The sequence below is a fragment of the Gracilinanus agilis genome, chromosome 4 (assembly GCF_016433145.1).
Source record: "Gracilinanus agilis isolate LMUSP501 chromosome 4, AgileGrace, whole genome shotgun sequence".
Classification (NCBI taxonomy): domain Eukaryota; kingdom Metazoa; phylum Chordata; class Mammalia; order Didelphimorphia; family Didelphidae; genus Gracilinanus; species Gracilinanus agilis.
Window position 1 is genome coordinate 273,262,603 of NC_058133.1, and position 14,647 is coordinate 273,277,249.

The 14,647-nt window shown below is 45.8% G+C and overlaps 1 protein-coding gene across 1 annotated transcript; it reads right to left on the minus strand.

Annotated features, from left to right (window-relative positions):
* Positions 1 to 583: 583 nt before the first annotated feature.
* On the minus strand, positions 584 to 11,537 carry FRS3 (fibroblast growth factor receptor substrate 3). Its single transcript, XM_044673078.1, has 6 exons — positions 11,483 to 11,537; positions 10,151 to 10,239; positions 8,116 to 8,302; positions 3,731 to 3,892; positions 2,413 to 2,570; positions 584 to 1,944 (listed from the first exon to the last, which is right to left on the minus strand). The coding sequence occupies exons 2-6, from the start codon at positions 10,214 to 10,216 to the stop codon at positions 991 to 993; spliced, it is 1,527 nt and encodes a 508-aa protein (XP_044529013.1). The 5' UTR covers positions 10,217 to 10,239; positions 11,483 to 11,537; the 3' UTR covers positions 584 to 990.
* Positions 11,538 to 14,647: the final 3,110 nt, after the last annotated feature.

Genomic DNA, 14,647 nt, shown 5'->3' on the forward strand with positions numbered 1-14,647 from the left:
GCCCAGTGGTTGATGCTCTCCATTAGTATTACTGGCTCTCCCACACAGCTTCTATTTTGCACTGACTTATTTTAAGCATGTTGTTCCCCTCCCTCTACCCTTCCCTTTAAAGGAAGAGTCTGTTTCAGTTTTGCTTTGTATCCCCAGCACCCGCACACAGTAGGCACTTAATAAATGCTTGTTCTATTGAACTACATACAAGGTCATACAAGTCCAACTGGGATTCCCTTTGTCTACCCAGGGTCCCAGTTGTTATCTTAGTTAGACTTTAATGGGACAGAATATCTGGGCAACTTCTGGGCCAGGAACCCTCAAGAGGAAAATGAAAACAGTCATAGCCCTTAAGACATAACCCAGAGCTGCCTGGGCTTCCTGGAACAGCCTCCCTTCAAGAGCCTTAGCCCTCCAGGTCTGACCAGAGGAGAGACATTCCCAATTCCATCCCTTCCCCAGAAAGGAACTCCAACACATGGGTGACATCATCCACAGAGGCAGGATTTAAAAATAATAATAATTAATAAATATGTTAAATAACATTTAAAACAATAAATAGAAAAATAAACTGATAAATAAATCAAAGTACAAAATGTTTCCATACTGCAACAACAACAAAAAAGACAGATGGACAGACAGACACCTAATTGAGTAGCTTCAAATGTGATCATAAATGATCTTTCACAGTTCACAGCTTTGCTCCCTCCTCTCCCAAGTGCCTAGGAAGGAAGATCCTTCTCAGAAGGCTGGCTCCAGGAGACCCCAAACCCAGTAGTAAGTATCTTGGTGAACCCCAGCATGCATCAGGGCACGATGCTTCCTGCCCCAGGACCCTCCAGCAAAGCAGCAGCAAACCCTCTAGAGGGGGAGTTAAGAAAAACGGATCAAGGAACTGGGAGTGGGAACCAATGGCTGAAATCTCCTTGGATGGAGACTGAAGAAGAAGAGGAGGACCATGGGAAGGCACACTCTGGGCCATGATGAGTGGGCCTTTCCCTACAGTGGCAGGTCAGTACTGTTGTGGCGGGTTTTCCGGGAAGTGCCATCATCTCTGGGCAGTGCCCTTTGCAGGCTAGACATTGCTGCGGTCTTTTTAAGGTCAATCACAGCATAGGAATCTGAGCGGCGGGTGGGGTGGGCAGAGGACACTGGGGGACGCTGAGCTGGGGGGCTCTGATGCTCCTTGGGGCGGTCCCCAGCCCAGCCCTTCAGTTCCACCTGAATGTAATTCAGCTGTCGTGGTGGTTCTGGGCCCGGCCGGCGGAAATCAAAGTTGAATACCCGGGGAGAGCCCCGGCGGCGGGACAGTGGCACAGGGAAGTTGATGTGACTTCGGGGGGCAGCCCGAGCATTGATGTAGTTTTGGAGTGGGGTCTCATCCTCATCACCACCATCAGGGTAGCCATTCGAGGAAGGGGTCAGCCCATCCCTGGAGTCCCCATCATCCTCATCTCCTGGCTGATGAGCCTGGCTCTCCCACACAGGTGGCAGTGAGGGCAGATTCTCATAGTGGAGCAGGGCCGCCCGCCGCTGTGAGAAGCCATTCCAGCTCAGCTCCTCTTGGCTCAGTCTCCAGCTTCCCCCACGGGGCAGCCCCCCACCAGTGAGGTTCTCATAGGTACACTTGGGCTGGGCCAGACACTCGGCGGGGCATTCGTTGTTGTTGTTGTGAGCTGGTCCGCCCTGTCGGCCAGAGCAGAGGGGACCCCCACATTCTGGCCCAGGGCTGCCGCAATAACCCTGGCACTTCACCACATGACGAAGACTAGAGCTTGGGTCCAGGACAAACTTCACCTGACCCGGCTGCAGGAACACCTTGGGATCTCGGCTATCTAGGACACAGCTTCGGGCCCTTGAAGGGAAGGCTGCCCGACCCTCAGGCAAGGGCTGGAGGCAGCGCCGGCCCCTTCTGTCTTCCTCATTTCCAGGTGTGTTGACGTAGGTGTGGGACTGTGGAGAAAAAGTAGTTGCATGAAAGCAGGAACAAATCAGAAGAGGCTAAAGGCAAAAAAGAACTTTCCCAAAGAGAAAGAACTGTGATCCAGCCATGACTGAATCCATAATTTCATCAGGATAGGGAATTCACAGGTAAGGGAGCTCCCTCCACAAATGTAAGATGGCACCCTCTCTTACTCTGTAACATTTCATCTTAGAAAGTTTCCTAGAGTTCTGAGAGCCGAAGTGACTTGACCACAATCACACAGTAATATATGCTGGAGGTGGGATTGACCCCAGATCTACACTGTTCGGGAAGAAGGAGAGGCACCAAAAACCACGGGGTAGAGGGAGGGACTGGGGTCAGAAAGAGAAAGTGATGGCATCTTCTCCAATCCCAAACCCTCCCATAAAGTGTCCTGCCCTTCCCCTCCTGCTGCTGATGACCCCAAAACAGGAGTATAGCCAACCCTCGGCACTCACCTGCTCCTCGGGGGCAATAAGGGCATGGGTGGACTCTTCTCCAAGGGAAGAGTGTCGCAAGCTGCTCATAGAGGCAGGACGAGGGGTGGAATATGATGGACCATCTGCAGGGAAGCTGGGAAAGCCATTGGAGAAGCCAGATACAGTGTAGCCCAGAGCTGGAAGGAGGAAGGGGCCATGCCAAGGTTAGAGCTCGGTGCAGCCATGAATCGTTTCCTAGACAAGCAGCCCTCCCTGAGTAAAGAACCACCTCCCACTGCTGGACGTTAGTGTTCCTCACACAGGCTCCAGTCAGTTATTTCAAAGTTGTCAGCTGCTCCCTGATACTCCCACTTTAAGTTCAAGCTCCTCTGCTTCATGCTCAGAGCCCTCCAGCATCCGCTGCACTGCCCCAGCTTGTCAGCTTCTTATTCTTTCTACAAATTATATGATCCAATCAAACTGTAGGACTCCCATCTCCAGAATACTCCTTGAACTTTCCGGTTCCTGTGCCTTTGCTCATGCTTCTTTTCCTTCTCCCTACAATTTCTTCCCCCCCCCCCCATATTTGCCTGTTGAACTTCCCTCTACTTTTTAAAGCTCCCCCAAGCTCACCTAGTACATGAAGCCCTCTCCAACCAGCCCAGCTCAGAATGATCTTTCTTCTTCATTGCTAAAACAAGGGTCACTAATCCTGCACACACTAGGTACTTTGGGGGTAGGACAAAATCTGCAATTTCATTAACAAAGAAAAATCTCAGTGAGGAAATTCCCTATAACATCCATCTGTCATGATCTGGCAGCGTTCACATGGTGCTTTGTGGTTTTTAACATCTCCCAAAAGGTAAGCAGAAGAGGATTTGCTATCCACATTTTAAGATGAAGAAGCAGGCTCATATAGGTTACGTGACTTGCCCAAGATCACACTGGAAATGTCAGAGGCAGAATATGAACACAGGCCTCCTAACTCCAAATCCAGTACTCTACTCTCTCCACTGTTCCATAGCAGCAGGTGCTTGTTGAATAAAGGGTGAATAAAGATCAGGTATCTTGCCTCTCCAGAAACCCATCCTTGGCAGAGATTACATCTAAGAAAGATGAGGTTGACTGGGACCCAGTTTCAGATAGAAGGAAAGGAGGAAGAGAAGTTCTACGATGCTGTTACCAAGGAGACCCATCATCTCCTTGGTCCCCAACCATTAATTAGGGCACAGTATTTCACAACACCCTGGTCACCTAGGCCTTAAGAAAAAACTACTGCTATTTCTGGGCTTCCTGCAGCTTCCCTCCCATACCCCTTCCATAAACCTCCTGGGTGAGGGGGCGAGGATGGCCTCACCATTGGCAGCATGAGGAGTCTGGGGCAGACCCATTTCAGCAGAGTGGCTGCTTCTGGTGACAACAACTGGCTCTTCCATCACACTGATGCTGTTGCACTGCATGAGATCCTGCAGGAGGTTGAAAAGCTCCTCAGCTCGAGAGCACTTGAATGCAAAGATGCCTGTCAAAGGAGTAAAAGAGGGTGCATTACTTGTGGCTGTGTGACTCTGGACAAATCACTTCATTTCCTTGCACCTCGGTTTCTTCACTTGAAAAATGGGAACAATGCATGCACTGCCTTAAAGTGTTATTGTAAAGGAAGTACTCACTGTACTTTCACAAGTTAAAGTCAAGTCTCTGGGATTCTGCTCCACTGATCAGTGAGTAACTCAGTTCTAACTTACAACCTTGGAAAGGTACCTGAAGCTCAGTGAAGGGACTTGCTCTACTTAAGATGGAGCTCAAATTCAGGTCTTTTCACTATAAGCCCATCACCTTGTCACCACATTGGCCTCTTGTCAATCTTAAAAGCTTTTTCTTTAATGGGAGCTAGTAACAAGGATTCCCTGGACCTCTGCTGCTTTCCAGACAATTCTGGGCCATGGAAGGGACAAGTTATTAAGAAAGTTAAATCAAGAAAGAAAGAAGCTGCCATAACACATGCTGGGTATGGAGTTCAGTATATTTTCAATGTAAACCAGTGGGCTTTAACTTGAGGTCCATGGACAGACTTCAGTAAGTATATATACATGGATGAGGGAAAAAAATCATACTTTTTTCTTCAGTAGCATTTGCTTTTCTCTGCAATCCTTGGTATTTTATTTTATACATTTAAAAACATTATTTTGAGGAGTTCACAAATTTCACCAGAGTACCCAAACAGTCCATGACATACAAAAGATGAACTCCTGATATAGACAATAGGACTACAAACTCCTTGCATCATAGCAACATGGCATCTGAATACTGCTCTCTCTACACATAACCACTCCCAACCCCAAATCAGAGCCAGTGTTCCTAGGGATTAGACCTAGAAAGTTCCACCTACAACTCTGAAGATCTAGTAACCATGACACCCTGATACCTAATGAGATCTCATCTCAAATGATAGCAATAATCACTACCCCAGCCCTCCTAGGGAAAGAGGATGCACAAAATACTGAATATTTATTTATTCTAAATGTTATATCATTTTCGCTGGGGTATAGAGTGGGGAGAGAAGAAATAGAATCAGGCAGGAAAAGTTTATCAGTTGATATTTGCCCAACCTTAGTATGACTTCTTACCTAATGGGCTTAATCAATAAGCATTGAGTAGGCCCCCACATAATACTTTCTCCATTGTGACAGCTGTCTCCCAGCTCTGCAGAGAACCTCCATAGCTAAAGGACTATCAGAAATCAGAAAGGGGAGTAGCGAGGAAAACGCCCTTTAACCTGGGTGGCTAGACTCAGCAGCTGGCACCTCCCTAACAGACCACTTTATCAAGTGGAAGAAAATGTCCTCCCTACCTCCACTCAATACAAAACACAGGCTTGCAAATAAGCCCTCCCCTACCACCATTTTCTTTTGCTTGCTGCCCATGCCTAGGGTCAGTTTGGCCTCTTCCCCATGAGATGCCTGTGGGGACTCCACCCAGTCCCTACTTCCTCTTTCCATCCAGACATTCCTTCTTTTGCCATTTAGAGGCACTTTATTTTACAAAGATAAAAACAGCATAAGAGAGAACCTCTTAAGATCATACACACACACACACACACACACACACACACACACACACACACACACACACACACAGTGAGCAAGAGCTGGGATCCAAGCCTAAATTCTTTAACTCCAAGTCCAGGGGTCTTTCTGTTGTGCCCTGCTGCCTAGTAATTTCTTCCTAATCTTCCAAGGCTACTCAAAGCCAACTACCTCCTCTGGGAAATCCTCTCTAGTCTAGAGTAATCTCCCACCTTGTCTTAATGCAACTCCTAAAGCAGTGGTTCCCAAACATTTTTGGCCTACTGCCCCCTTTCCAGAAAAAATATTACTTAGCCCCCTGGAAATTAATTTTTAAAAATTTTAATAGTAATTAATAGGAAAGATAAATGCACCTGTGGCCATCATCGCTGCAGCACACACCAGGGGGCGGTAGTGCCCATTTTGGGAATCACTGTCCTAAAGCATATGGCAAGGTAGTTTAGATCTCTCTCACCAACAGATGCAGCCTTCTCACTTCCCCAGAGGTGTGAAGGCAGCTTGGAATCTGGCTGTTTTTCTCAAGAGGAAATTAAGGAATACCTACATGATCATAGCCTGGGACTGAGGCAAACCAACTCAAGGAGTGATCCAGACAAAGCCAAAGAAATGACCTAAAGGTAGCAAAAAAACTAGTTCATTACTCTCTGGTGAACCCCAAAGCTTTAATGCACTACAAAAGTAGCTTTGGAATAACATCTTAAATCTCCTTATGCCAGTGTTTCTTTTTTTTTTTGTCTGTCTTTTTTTTTTAAACTCTTACCTTCTATCTTGGAACCAATACTGGGTACCAAGGCAGAAGACCAATAAGGGCTAGGCAATAGGGAGTAAATGACTTGCCCAGGGTCACACAGCTAGGCTGTGTCTGAGGTCACATTTGAACCCAGGACCTCCCATCTCTGGGTCTGACTCTCAAACCACTGAGCTACCTAACTGCCCCAGCCAGTGTTTCTAAAGGAAAGAATGAAAGTAATATGGTAAAGAGAAGCCCAAGGTAGGGAGTGGAGACTCAACTGCTAACTCCATAAATGAAGGGAAGTCAGTGAAGAATCCCCCTCTTCCAATGGAGATCAGCAAGTGTTCTACAAAGTTAAGAGTCTTAGGTCTTGGAGAGGTGCCTGGGGCACAAACAAGTTCAGTGATTTGTCCAGTGTGATGTAGCCACTTCAAAGGTGTCAGAAGTACAATGGAGGCCTGTCCAACTGGTAAGATGTTACCACAGCTTATACTCGGTGAACCTGAGTCACCTTTATATGTTATAAAGTGGCAACAGAAGAGGGATTGGGACCCTAGATTTAGAGCAGGAAGAGATTTAGTTCACTTAGTTCAATCCCCTTCACTGCATAGGAAAGGAAACTGAGGGCTAGAAAGGTGAAGAGAATGGTCAAGGTCACCCAAAGGGAGTAAGTAGCAGAGGCAGAATTTGAACTTGGATCTTTGGACTCCAGAGTTGGTTCTCTTTCCACTGCACCATCCCACTTTATTTAGTGTAGTCTTTGCACACAATGAACCTATTCCCAAACATACACCCAAACAATTTTTTGGGTACTCTGAAAATATTTTTAAAAGAAGCATTGAACCTCAGATCTACCTAGTGTCCAAAGTAGATAAGCAGCCTTACAAAGGGAGATGGGAAGGGGACACACAAAAGCTGGTCTTCCAGTTGAGGAAAAGAAAGCCTCCTTCAATTTCATCAAGCAGGAGGTCATTACCTGGAGCCTAAGCACTTGGCATTTTTTAAAAAGGAAAAACCTGGGAAGACTTATATGAATTGATACAAAGTGAAATAAAGAGCATCAGGAAAACATTGTAAACAGTAACAGCAATATTGTATCAATGATCACCTGGGAAAGACTTGGCTATTCTGATCAATACAATGATCCAAGACAATTGCAAAGGACCAATGATGAAAAATGTTATCTACCTCTAAAAAGAGAATGCATGAACTCTGAGTACAGAGTTCATACTTTTTTAAAACTTTAATTTCAGTTTTCTTAATTTAGTATAGTGTTTTCTTTTGCAATATGGCTAACATAGAAATATTTCACAAGATCTCACATGTAAAATGAAATCAAAGTGTTTGTCTTCTCAAAGAAGGGAGAGGGGCAAGAGGCAGGGAGAGAATCTGGAACTCAAAAGGTTAAAAAGTGATTTCTTAAAAAAAATTTTACATGTAATTGGGGAATAATATTTAAAATAAAAAATGTGTAAATATTTTGATAACCATATTTGAATATTCATTTCCTTTAATCTTATGTAATTTATGCATTTGAAAACATTCTTCTAAGAAGAGGTTCCTAAGCTTCACTAGCCCACAAAAGGGGTCCATGATACAAAAAAGAGTAAGAAGCTGAGCAACAGAACTGTATCCCCTGACAATTTCCTCTCTTGGGCCCCTACACCTCCAGCCCCACACCACTGCTGCTCTCTGCTGAGAGGTCACAGGACAACCATATGACTTTAACATGCTGACATAAACTAGGACCTTTCATTGAGCCATGAGGAAGTGGCACAGTGACAGCTCTGATCTCTATCCCCATACCCCTGCAGACTGTGGCCTACCTCAGCTAGGGTCCCCAGGTCCCAGGTCCTGGGTCCAGGAGAAGCAGGCCGGGAACAGAAATGTGCCCATGCAGCCATGAGAAGAGAGGCTGGTGCTCACCCTGTCCTGTCTGGCAGCGTCGGCCACTCTCAAAGGAGAAGAGGTTGGAGTCGAAGCCGTAGCGCCGCAGGCAGAGGTAGGGCCACCGCACGGCATCACGCCTGTGGAGGTGCAGCACCAGCTCCCTCTGAGTCAGCTCCATCACCCCAGAGCCCAGCTCCATCCCCTCATCATCCACGTTTATTACCTGGGTGTCAAGGGAAAGACCAAGATGAGAGAGCACAGAAGGAGTCAGTCACCAGAGCAAAGGAGGAGGCAATCAAGGGCTCATGGAGAGCTAAGGACCAATTTTGGGATTCAGAACAGAAAGGAACCTTAAAATATCACACCACAGCACTGTGAAGGCAAACCTCTGACACATGTGCCAAGACGGCACGCAGAGACCTCTCTGTGGGCATGCATGCCATCACCCCCCAGAATTAGTTACTAGAAAGGCAGAGGGGCTCGGGTGGAGCTACTCCCTTCCCCCTCTCCACCATAGTCCCCATCCCTCTGCCCAGCAGCCCAATGGAAGCACTTCCTCCCTCCCCTAAGAGGAGTGCCCAGGCTACTCTCCTCTCTTCCTCCCTCCCCTGTCTGGGATAAAGAGGGGTGCCACTTGATCTTTGGGGGAACAGGGCACAGCACGCAATCAGGAGTGGGACAGGGCATGGCACATGGTGTCTAAAAGGTTTTAAAAGGTTCACCATCACCAACATAGAGCATTATGTCTGGATGAGACCATAGACATCACTGGAATAGAGATTTAGAGCTGGAAGGGAACTTGGAAAGTCATCAAGACCAATTTTCTCCTTTTACAAATGAGGACATTGAGGTTCAGAGATGTGAAATGGTATATCCATAGTCGCACAGCTAATAAACAGCAGAGCCAAGACTAAGACACATATGTTCTGACTATAGAGCAGAAAGATACACTTCCTAATTCACTATTCCTTGTCAAGAGAAAGTTCTATTCCCTGGCCTTGGACACTTCCTAGCTGTGTGACCCTGGGCAAGTCACTTAACCCCCATTGCCTAGCCCTGTAACAAATAAAAAATTAATATAGAAGGATATATAAAAGATATTAGGGTTTAAAAAAAAAAAAAGAAAGTTCTATTCCCAGCTAAGACTGACTCATTATGTGGCTCTGGGCAAATCACTTCCTCTCTTCAGCCTCAGTTTCCCTTCTATAAAAGAAGTGTCTTGGACTCAAGTATCTTTAAGGTGATCTCCAGCTCTGATTATCTATATTGTTAGTATGGAATTGTGCCACAATTCCATAAAAAAGAATGAACAGTGGATTTGGAACCAGAGACTGGGTTCAAATCTTAGCTGTTTTACCTATTACCTACAACTCTGGCCCAAACAAAACTTTTTGGAGCCTCTGTTTCTTTCTCTTGTAACATTAAAAGTCTGGATGAGATTATTTCTAAAAGGTTCTTCCAATGATAACATTTTGTGATTCTAGGATCCTGAACCTCAGTCTTCCTCACATATCCCACACCGCACTGCTGGGGTACAAGATGACAGTTCAAAGGTGGTCAAGACAAGACCAGAGAGGTACTGCCTGTTTTCTCCTTTTTCCTCCCCAAAGCTGCACTCCTTTGAGACAAGGGCTCCCTCTTCAGATGGGTAGTAAAGCAAGTCCTAACTTCAACAGACAGTAGGAATGGGAAGGGGGCTCCTCCTAGAGGTAGAAGGGAGTTCTTTGTTTCACATACAGCCAACATTTTTTAAAAAATAACCCTTACCTTCCATCTTAGAGAATTAATAAATACTAAGACAGAAGAGTAGTATGGGCCAGGCAATCAGGGAGGGTTAAGTGACTTGCCAGGGTCACGTAGCTAAGAAGTGTCTAAGACCAGATTTGAACCCAGGACCTCCTCTCTCTGGGTCTGGCTCTTTGCTCGGTCACTTCCTTCTGAGGAGCTAAACTGACTCCTTTCGAATCATGCCTTGATCCTGAAAAACCTCCACTGCTGGTCCAAAAGGTTCTCCCAGGAATGAGAGGAGGCAAGTGAAAGTTGGAGGACGGGTGGTAAGGAGGGTGAGTACCTTGAATTTTGTAGGATGGTTGTTTGGTATACTGTCTCTGTAGAGGCAGCCAAGGCAGCTTCCCATGATGTCAAAACAGCTGGTCAGTCCTAGGAGGAAAATGCAGAACACAACTGTAAGCAGATCATGAAGCAGAGTCCCAGAATATACTCTGCTACTGACTATGGAATCCAAAAAAGCATTGTAGTGAAAGCTGGATTTTCTTCTTCCTGTACCTCTGCTTCTTTGTTTCAATCCAGCAAGCATCTATTACCAAGCACTGCACTGTGCTATGGATACTAAGGCAAAATAAGAAACAGTTCCTGACATCACAAAAATTATACCATATTTTTAAAAAACAGGCTTATGATTTTATCACAGTAAGGAATTCTCAAAGAGAAAATTCCATCTATCAATGCAGATCATTACCTCCTCTGCACCTTACAGTCTTTGAGTTGCCAAAGGGTTCTGAGATTTGTCAAAGGTGAGACTTGAACTCAGGCCTACTAGCCTCCAGGACTGGTTCTCTAGCCAATGGAGAGAGCTCTACCAAGTAGGAAATAAAGTTTGGGGAGTCTAGATCCTGCTCTTATCTGTTCACACATACCTATTTTGTTTTATTCATCTCTTTCTGCCCTATGAGACTTGGGCACTAGCTTACCCTGCTGCTTCCTGTCCATCCTGCCCTATGGGGCAAGCTAAGGGCCAGCAGAAATTCTCATGGAGCAGACCCTGTTTCTCATGCCTTCCTCAACTTCCAGGATAGGAGGGTCCAAGTTAAACATAGCAAATATATTAGATTCCACAAACAGGGGAAAAGGTTAATGAGGAGGAAAGTTGGAAGGGGCTACCAAGGCCAAAACTACTTCTTCCATGAAATCTTCCCTGAAATGCTCATCTAAAAGTGAGATTAGCCCTTAATTTTCTCACCTAGACCTCTTCTCTGACCTAATAATCTATTCCCTTGTACCCCAAATCATTTATCCCAATCATTTACATACATATTCCTCTTCTCCTTCCATTAGAAGAGAAGGCCCATGCAAGCATTTCTATAGCTAAAAGATTTGGATTCCCAGGACCTAGCACCTTCCCCCCAACAACACAGTGCCTAAGAAATCTTTAATGAATTGAACTATATAATGTAAACTCAAGCCCAGAACAATACTAGAATGGGTTGAACCAAACGAGTAAACAAATGAGGGACTTGAACTCAAAATTGGCAGGTCACTGGCAGATAAGAAGTCACATTTGTGTGCTGACATTCCCCCTAGCTCCAACCCAAAGTCTTGAGTAAGGCACTACCCCATCCCTACCCCACTTTGTACCTCCTTCATCCCCTAACCCACTTCTTACCTCACCCAGGCCATTGGGGAGCTGACCATGGGAAGGGATGGGAGAGGACTCCCACTTTATCCCCACAATCCTCAGTGGGGAATCATGGTAGCCATCTTGCAGAGACGTCACCCAGGCTCCATCTGGGAAAGGCCCAGAGTTCACCTGGCAAAAGAGACAAGACGGCGGGTTCACAGACTTTTCATACCTTACCCAGAGGCTATAACTGTCAAGAAAACTACCTTGCTGTCTGCTCCCATATTTACCAGTGGGAACAGAATTCTCTCTAAAGACACTATGAAGAAAAAAGGGCCACTACATCTGCTCAAGTCCCAAACACTACTAGAAATAGGAAGGATAGGGAAAAGGAGAGAGAATTGTCCTCCCATGAATCCGACTTCTCTGAAGCCCCTCTGAATCTTATTACTATGAAAACCATCATATCTATTTAACACATTCAATTTTTTAAAGAACTTTTACAAGACAAGTAAGGTATTTACTGCTTATGACTAGACTAGTTTTCCTTTCAGTCCCATTTTTGGAGCCCTGTAAAGGTATTCCCTTATTTGGGATCTTGTAGTGTATGGGTCCTCTGGTCACAAGACTAATGGTATATCTGAATCTAGAAGCATACAAACCCTACACGCCTGTGAGGGGATAAGGGAATAAGTATTTATGTAGAACCTATGTGCCTAGTATTGTGCCAAGTGCTTTCTAAAAGTATTATCTTGTTTGGTCCTTATAACAACCCTGAGAAGTAATTCCTATTATTATCATCCCTTTTTTACAATTGAGGAAACTGAGGCAAACAGGCAAAGTTCCTTGCCTAAGGTCACACAACTGGTGTCTGAGACTGGATTTGAACTTAGGTCTTCCTGACTCCAGGAAGAGGCCATTTGAATGAAAGGAAGGGAAAATAGCCCCCAAATCCTCAGTCTGCTGAAATTGCACCCTCCTATTTTATCAGTTTCTAATAAGACAGAGCCCTAAGGGATATTAAAAATTATATAGCTCAAGCGAAATGTACTTTGTAACATTGTTACAAATAAGAAAATTGAGAGTGGGCAAAAAACTGCCTCAAGGTCACACAATGATGGTAACAAGAGTTAGGATTTGAGTTCAGATCTCATGACTCCACATCTAGTGCTCTTTGCATTACACTAAACATAAATTCACAAGAAATACTTTGTTTTTCTAAGTCGATTTCATTTTTAAGCTCTAATTCCTAACAATAACTATATATAACAATAACTAATAATAATAAATATGCTTTTAGATTATTTTGTTCTGAGACAGACTTAGCCTATGCCCAATTATCTCCCACAAATTCCGGGCAACCTACCTGGTATCTCCCAAGAACTCTTTGCCCCAGAAAAATCAGGACTGTTACCTAGTCACACTTGCCAGGCAAGGTGACCAAGGGTCCCTTTCAGTGTAACATGGTACTAGAAAGAGCACAAGTCTGGGAATCAGGGGACTGGGGTTTTAGTCCTTGCCTTGACTAGCTTAGAGAAGTTACTTTTCTTCTCTAGGCCTGTCTCTTGTTAGGTGAGTTTGTCTATTCCAACCCTAACATTCTATGTTTTCTAATCTAACATTTTATGTTCTAGAGTCTCTTCTAGCCCTATCACTTTATGTTGTTTTCTAGCATTCCATGTTCTAAGGTTCATTTCAGCCCTCCAACATTCCAAGCTCTGCTCTCCAACATTCTATGTTCTAAGGTGGAGGTGTCAAACATGCCAGTGGTCAGAATCAATTAAAATGTAATTAGGAGGGGCAGCTGGGTAGCTCAGTGTATTGAGAGCCAGACCTAGAGACAGGAGGTCCTAGGTTCAAATCCGACCTCAGACACTTCCCAGCTGTGTGACCCTGGGCAAGTCACTTGACCCCCATTGTCTACCCTTGCCAATCTTCCACCTATAAGTCAATACACAGAAGTTAAGGGTTTAAAATTTAAAAAAAAAAATGTAATTAGGAAATATTTAACAAAATACGATAAAACATAAATATTTTATAACTAAGTAAATACATGGTCCACAGGGAACCTTATGAGTAGTTCAGTAATCTCTTTTCTATTTGAATTTGACACCATTTTAAGGTATATTCCAGTTCTGGCATTTTAAGCTCTATGTCCTAACCTTCTACCTTCTGAGGTCCCTTCCAGCTCTGCCATTCTTCATTTGTTCTAATGCTGTAAATTCTAAGGTCCCTTCCAACTCTGCCATTCCACACCTTTCCTAACATTCTATTCTACGGGCCTTTCCAGTTCTACCATCCAATATCTGTCCAAATATTTTATGTTCTGAGCTCCTTTCCAATTCTGCTGTTCTCTGTCTGATCAGTCTATATTCTAAGGTCCTTTTCAGCCCTGACAACCATGCTGTTTACTCATTCTGTTTTATGGTCTTTTCCAAGCCTGGCAGGCCCTGCTCTTCTCTATCATCCTAAATCCACTCCAGGCCTGGTAGTCCCTGCTCTATCATCCTGAGCTTTAGGCGTCCTCCAGGCCTGGCACCCCCTGCTTTGCTCTATCATCCTGAGTTCTAGGCCCCCTCCATCCTTGGCAGCCTCTGCCCTCCTCTATCATCAGCCTGAACTCTAGGCCCCTCCAGGCCTGATAGCCCCTGCTCTGTTCTATCACACTTCTAGGCCTGGCAGCCCCTGCTCTCTGCTCCATCATCAGCCTGAGCTCTAGGCCCCTCTTGCCCGGCCCTGCTGTCCTCAGTCTCCAAGTCTCCCTGTCCCTTCCCTGGCAGAAGAGATTCGGCTGTGAGACCAGACGAATAGGGGAGATGGCCGGCCCGCTGGATGCCTGCAGCTGCCGTGGTGCCAGCCCAGATCCGGCCAGGCCAGATCCCGGAGTTGGAGAAGCGAATAGGGGAAAGGGTCGTTCATGGAGGTGAGAGGCTGGGGGAAGAGGTGCTCCCCGCACCGGGGCCGCAGGAAACCCCGCAGAGCCTGATGGGTGGGGTGTCGGGGGCGGGTCCTTCCTCCCTCCGCGGCCTCGGAGCCCAGGCCCGCTCCTCCACAGCTCCGGGCCAAGGGCAGCTACTCGAGGGCGGTGAGAAAGAGGAGGAGGGGTCGGCCTGGCCCGGCGCGCCCCGGACTCACATCGCCCCGCAGTCCATGCGGAGCCAGGGGCCCCGCTCCCGGCTCCTGGGTCGGGTCGGGTCCGGTTCCAGCGCC

What these genes read in the sequence shown, in the direction of transcription:
- FRS3 (XM_044673078.1), bottom strand. Translation starts at nt 10,216, where the DNA reads ATGGGAAGCTGCCTTGGCTGCCTCTACAGAGACAGTATACCAAACAAC. An exon ending in ACGCTGCCAGACAGGACAGG is followed by an intron (nt 3,893 to 8,115) that starts GTGAGCACCAGC and finishes CTCCTTTGACAG; the next exon opens with GCATCTTTGCATTCAAGTGC. An exon ending in GACTCCTCATGCTGCCAATG is followed by an intron (nt 2,571 to 3,730) that starts GTGAGGCCATCC and finishes TCCTCCTTCCAG; the next exon opens with CTCTGGGCTACACTGTATCT.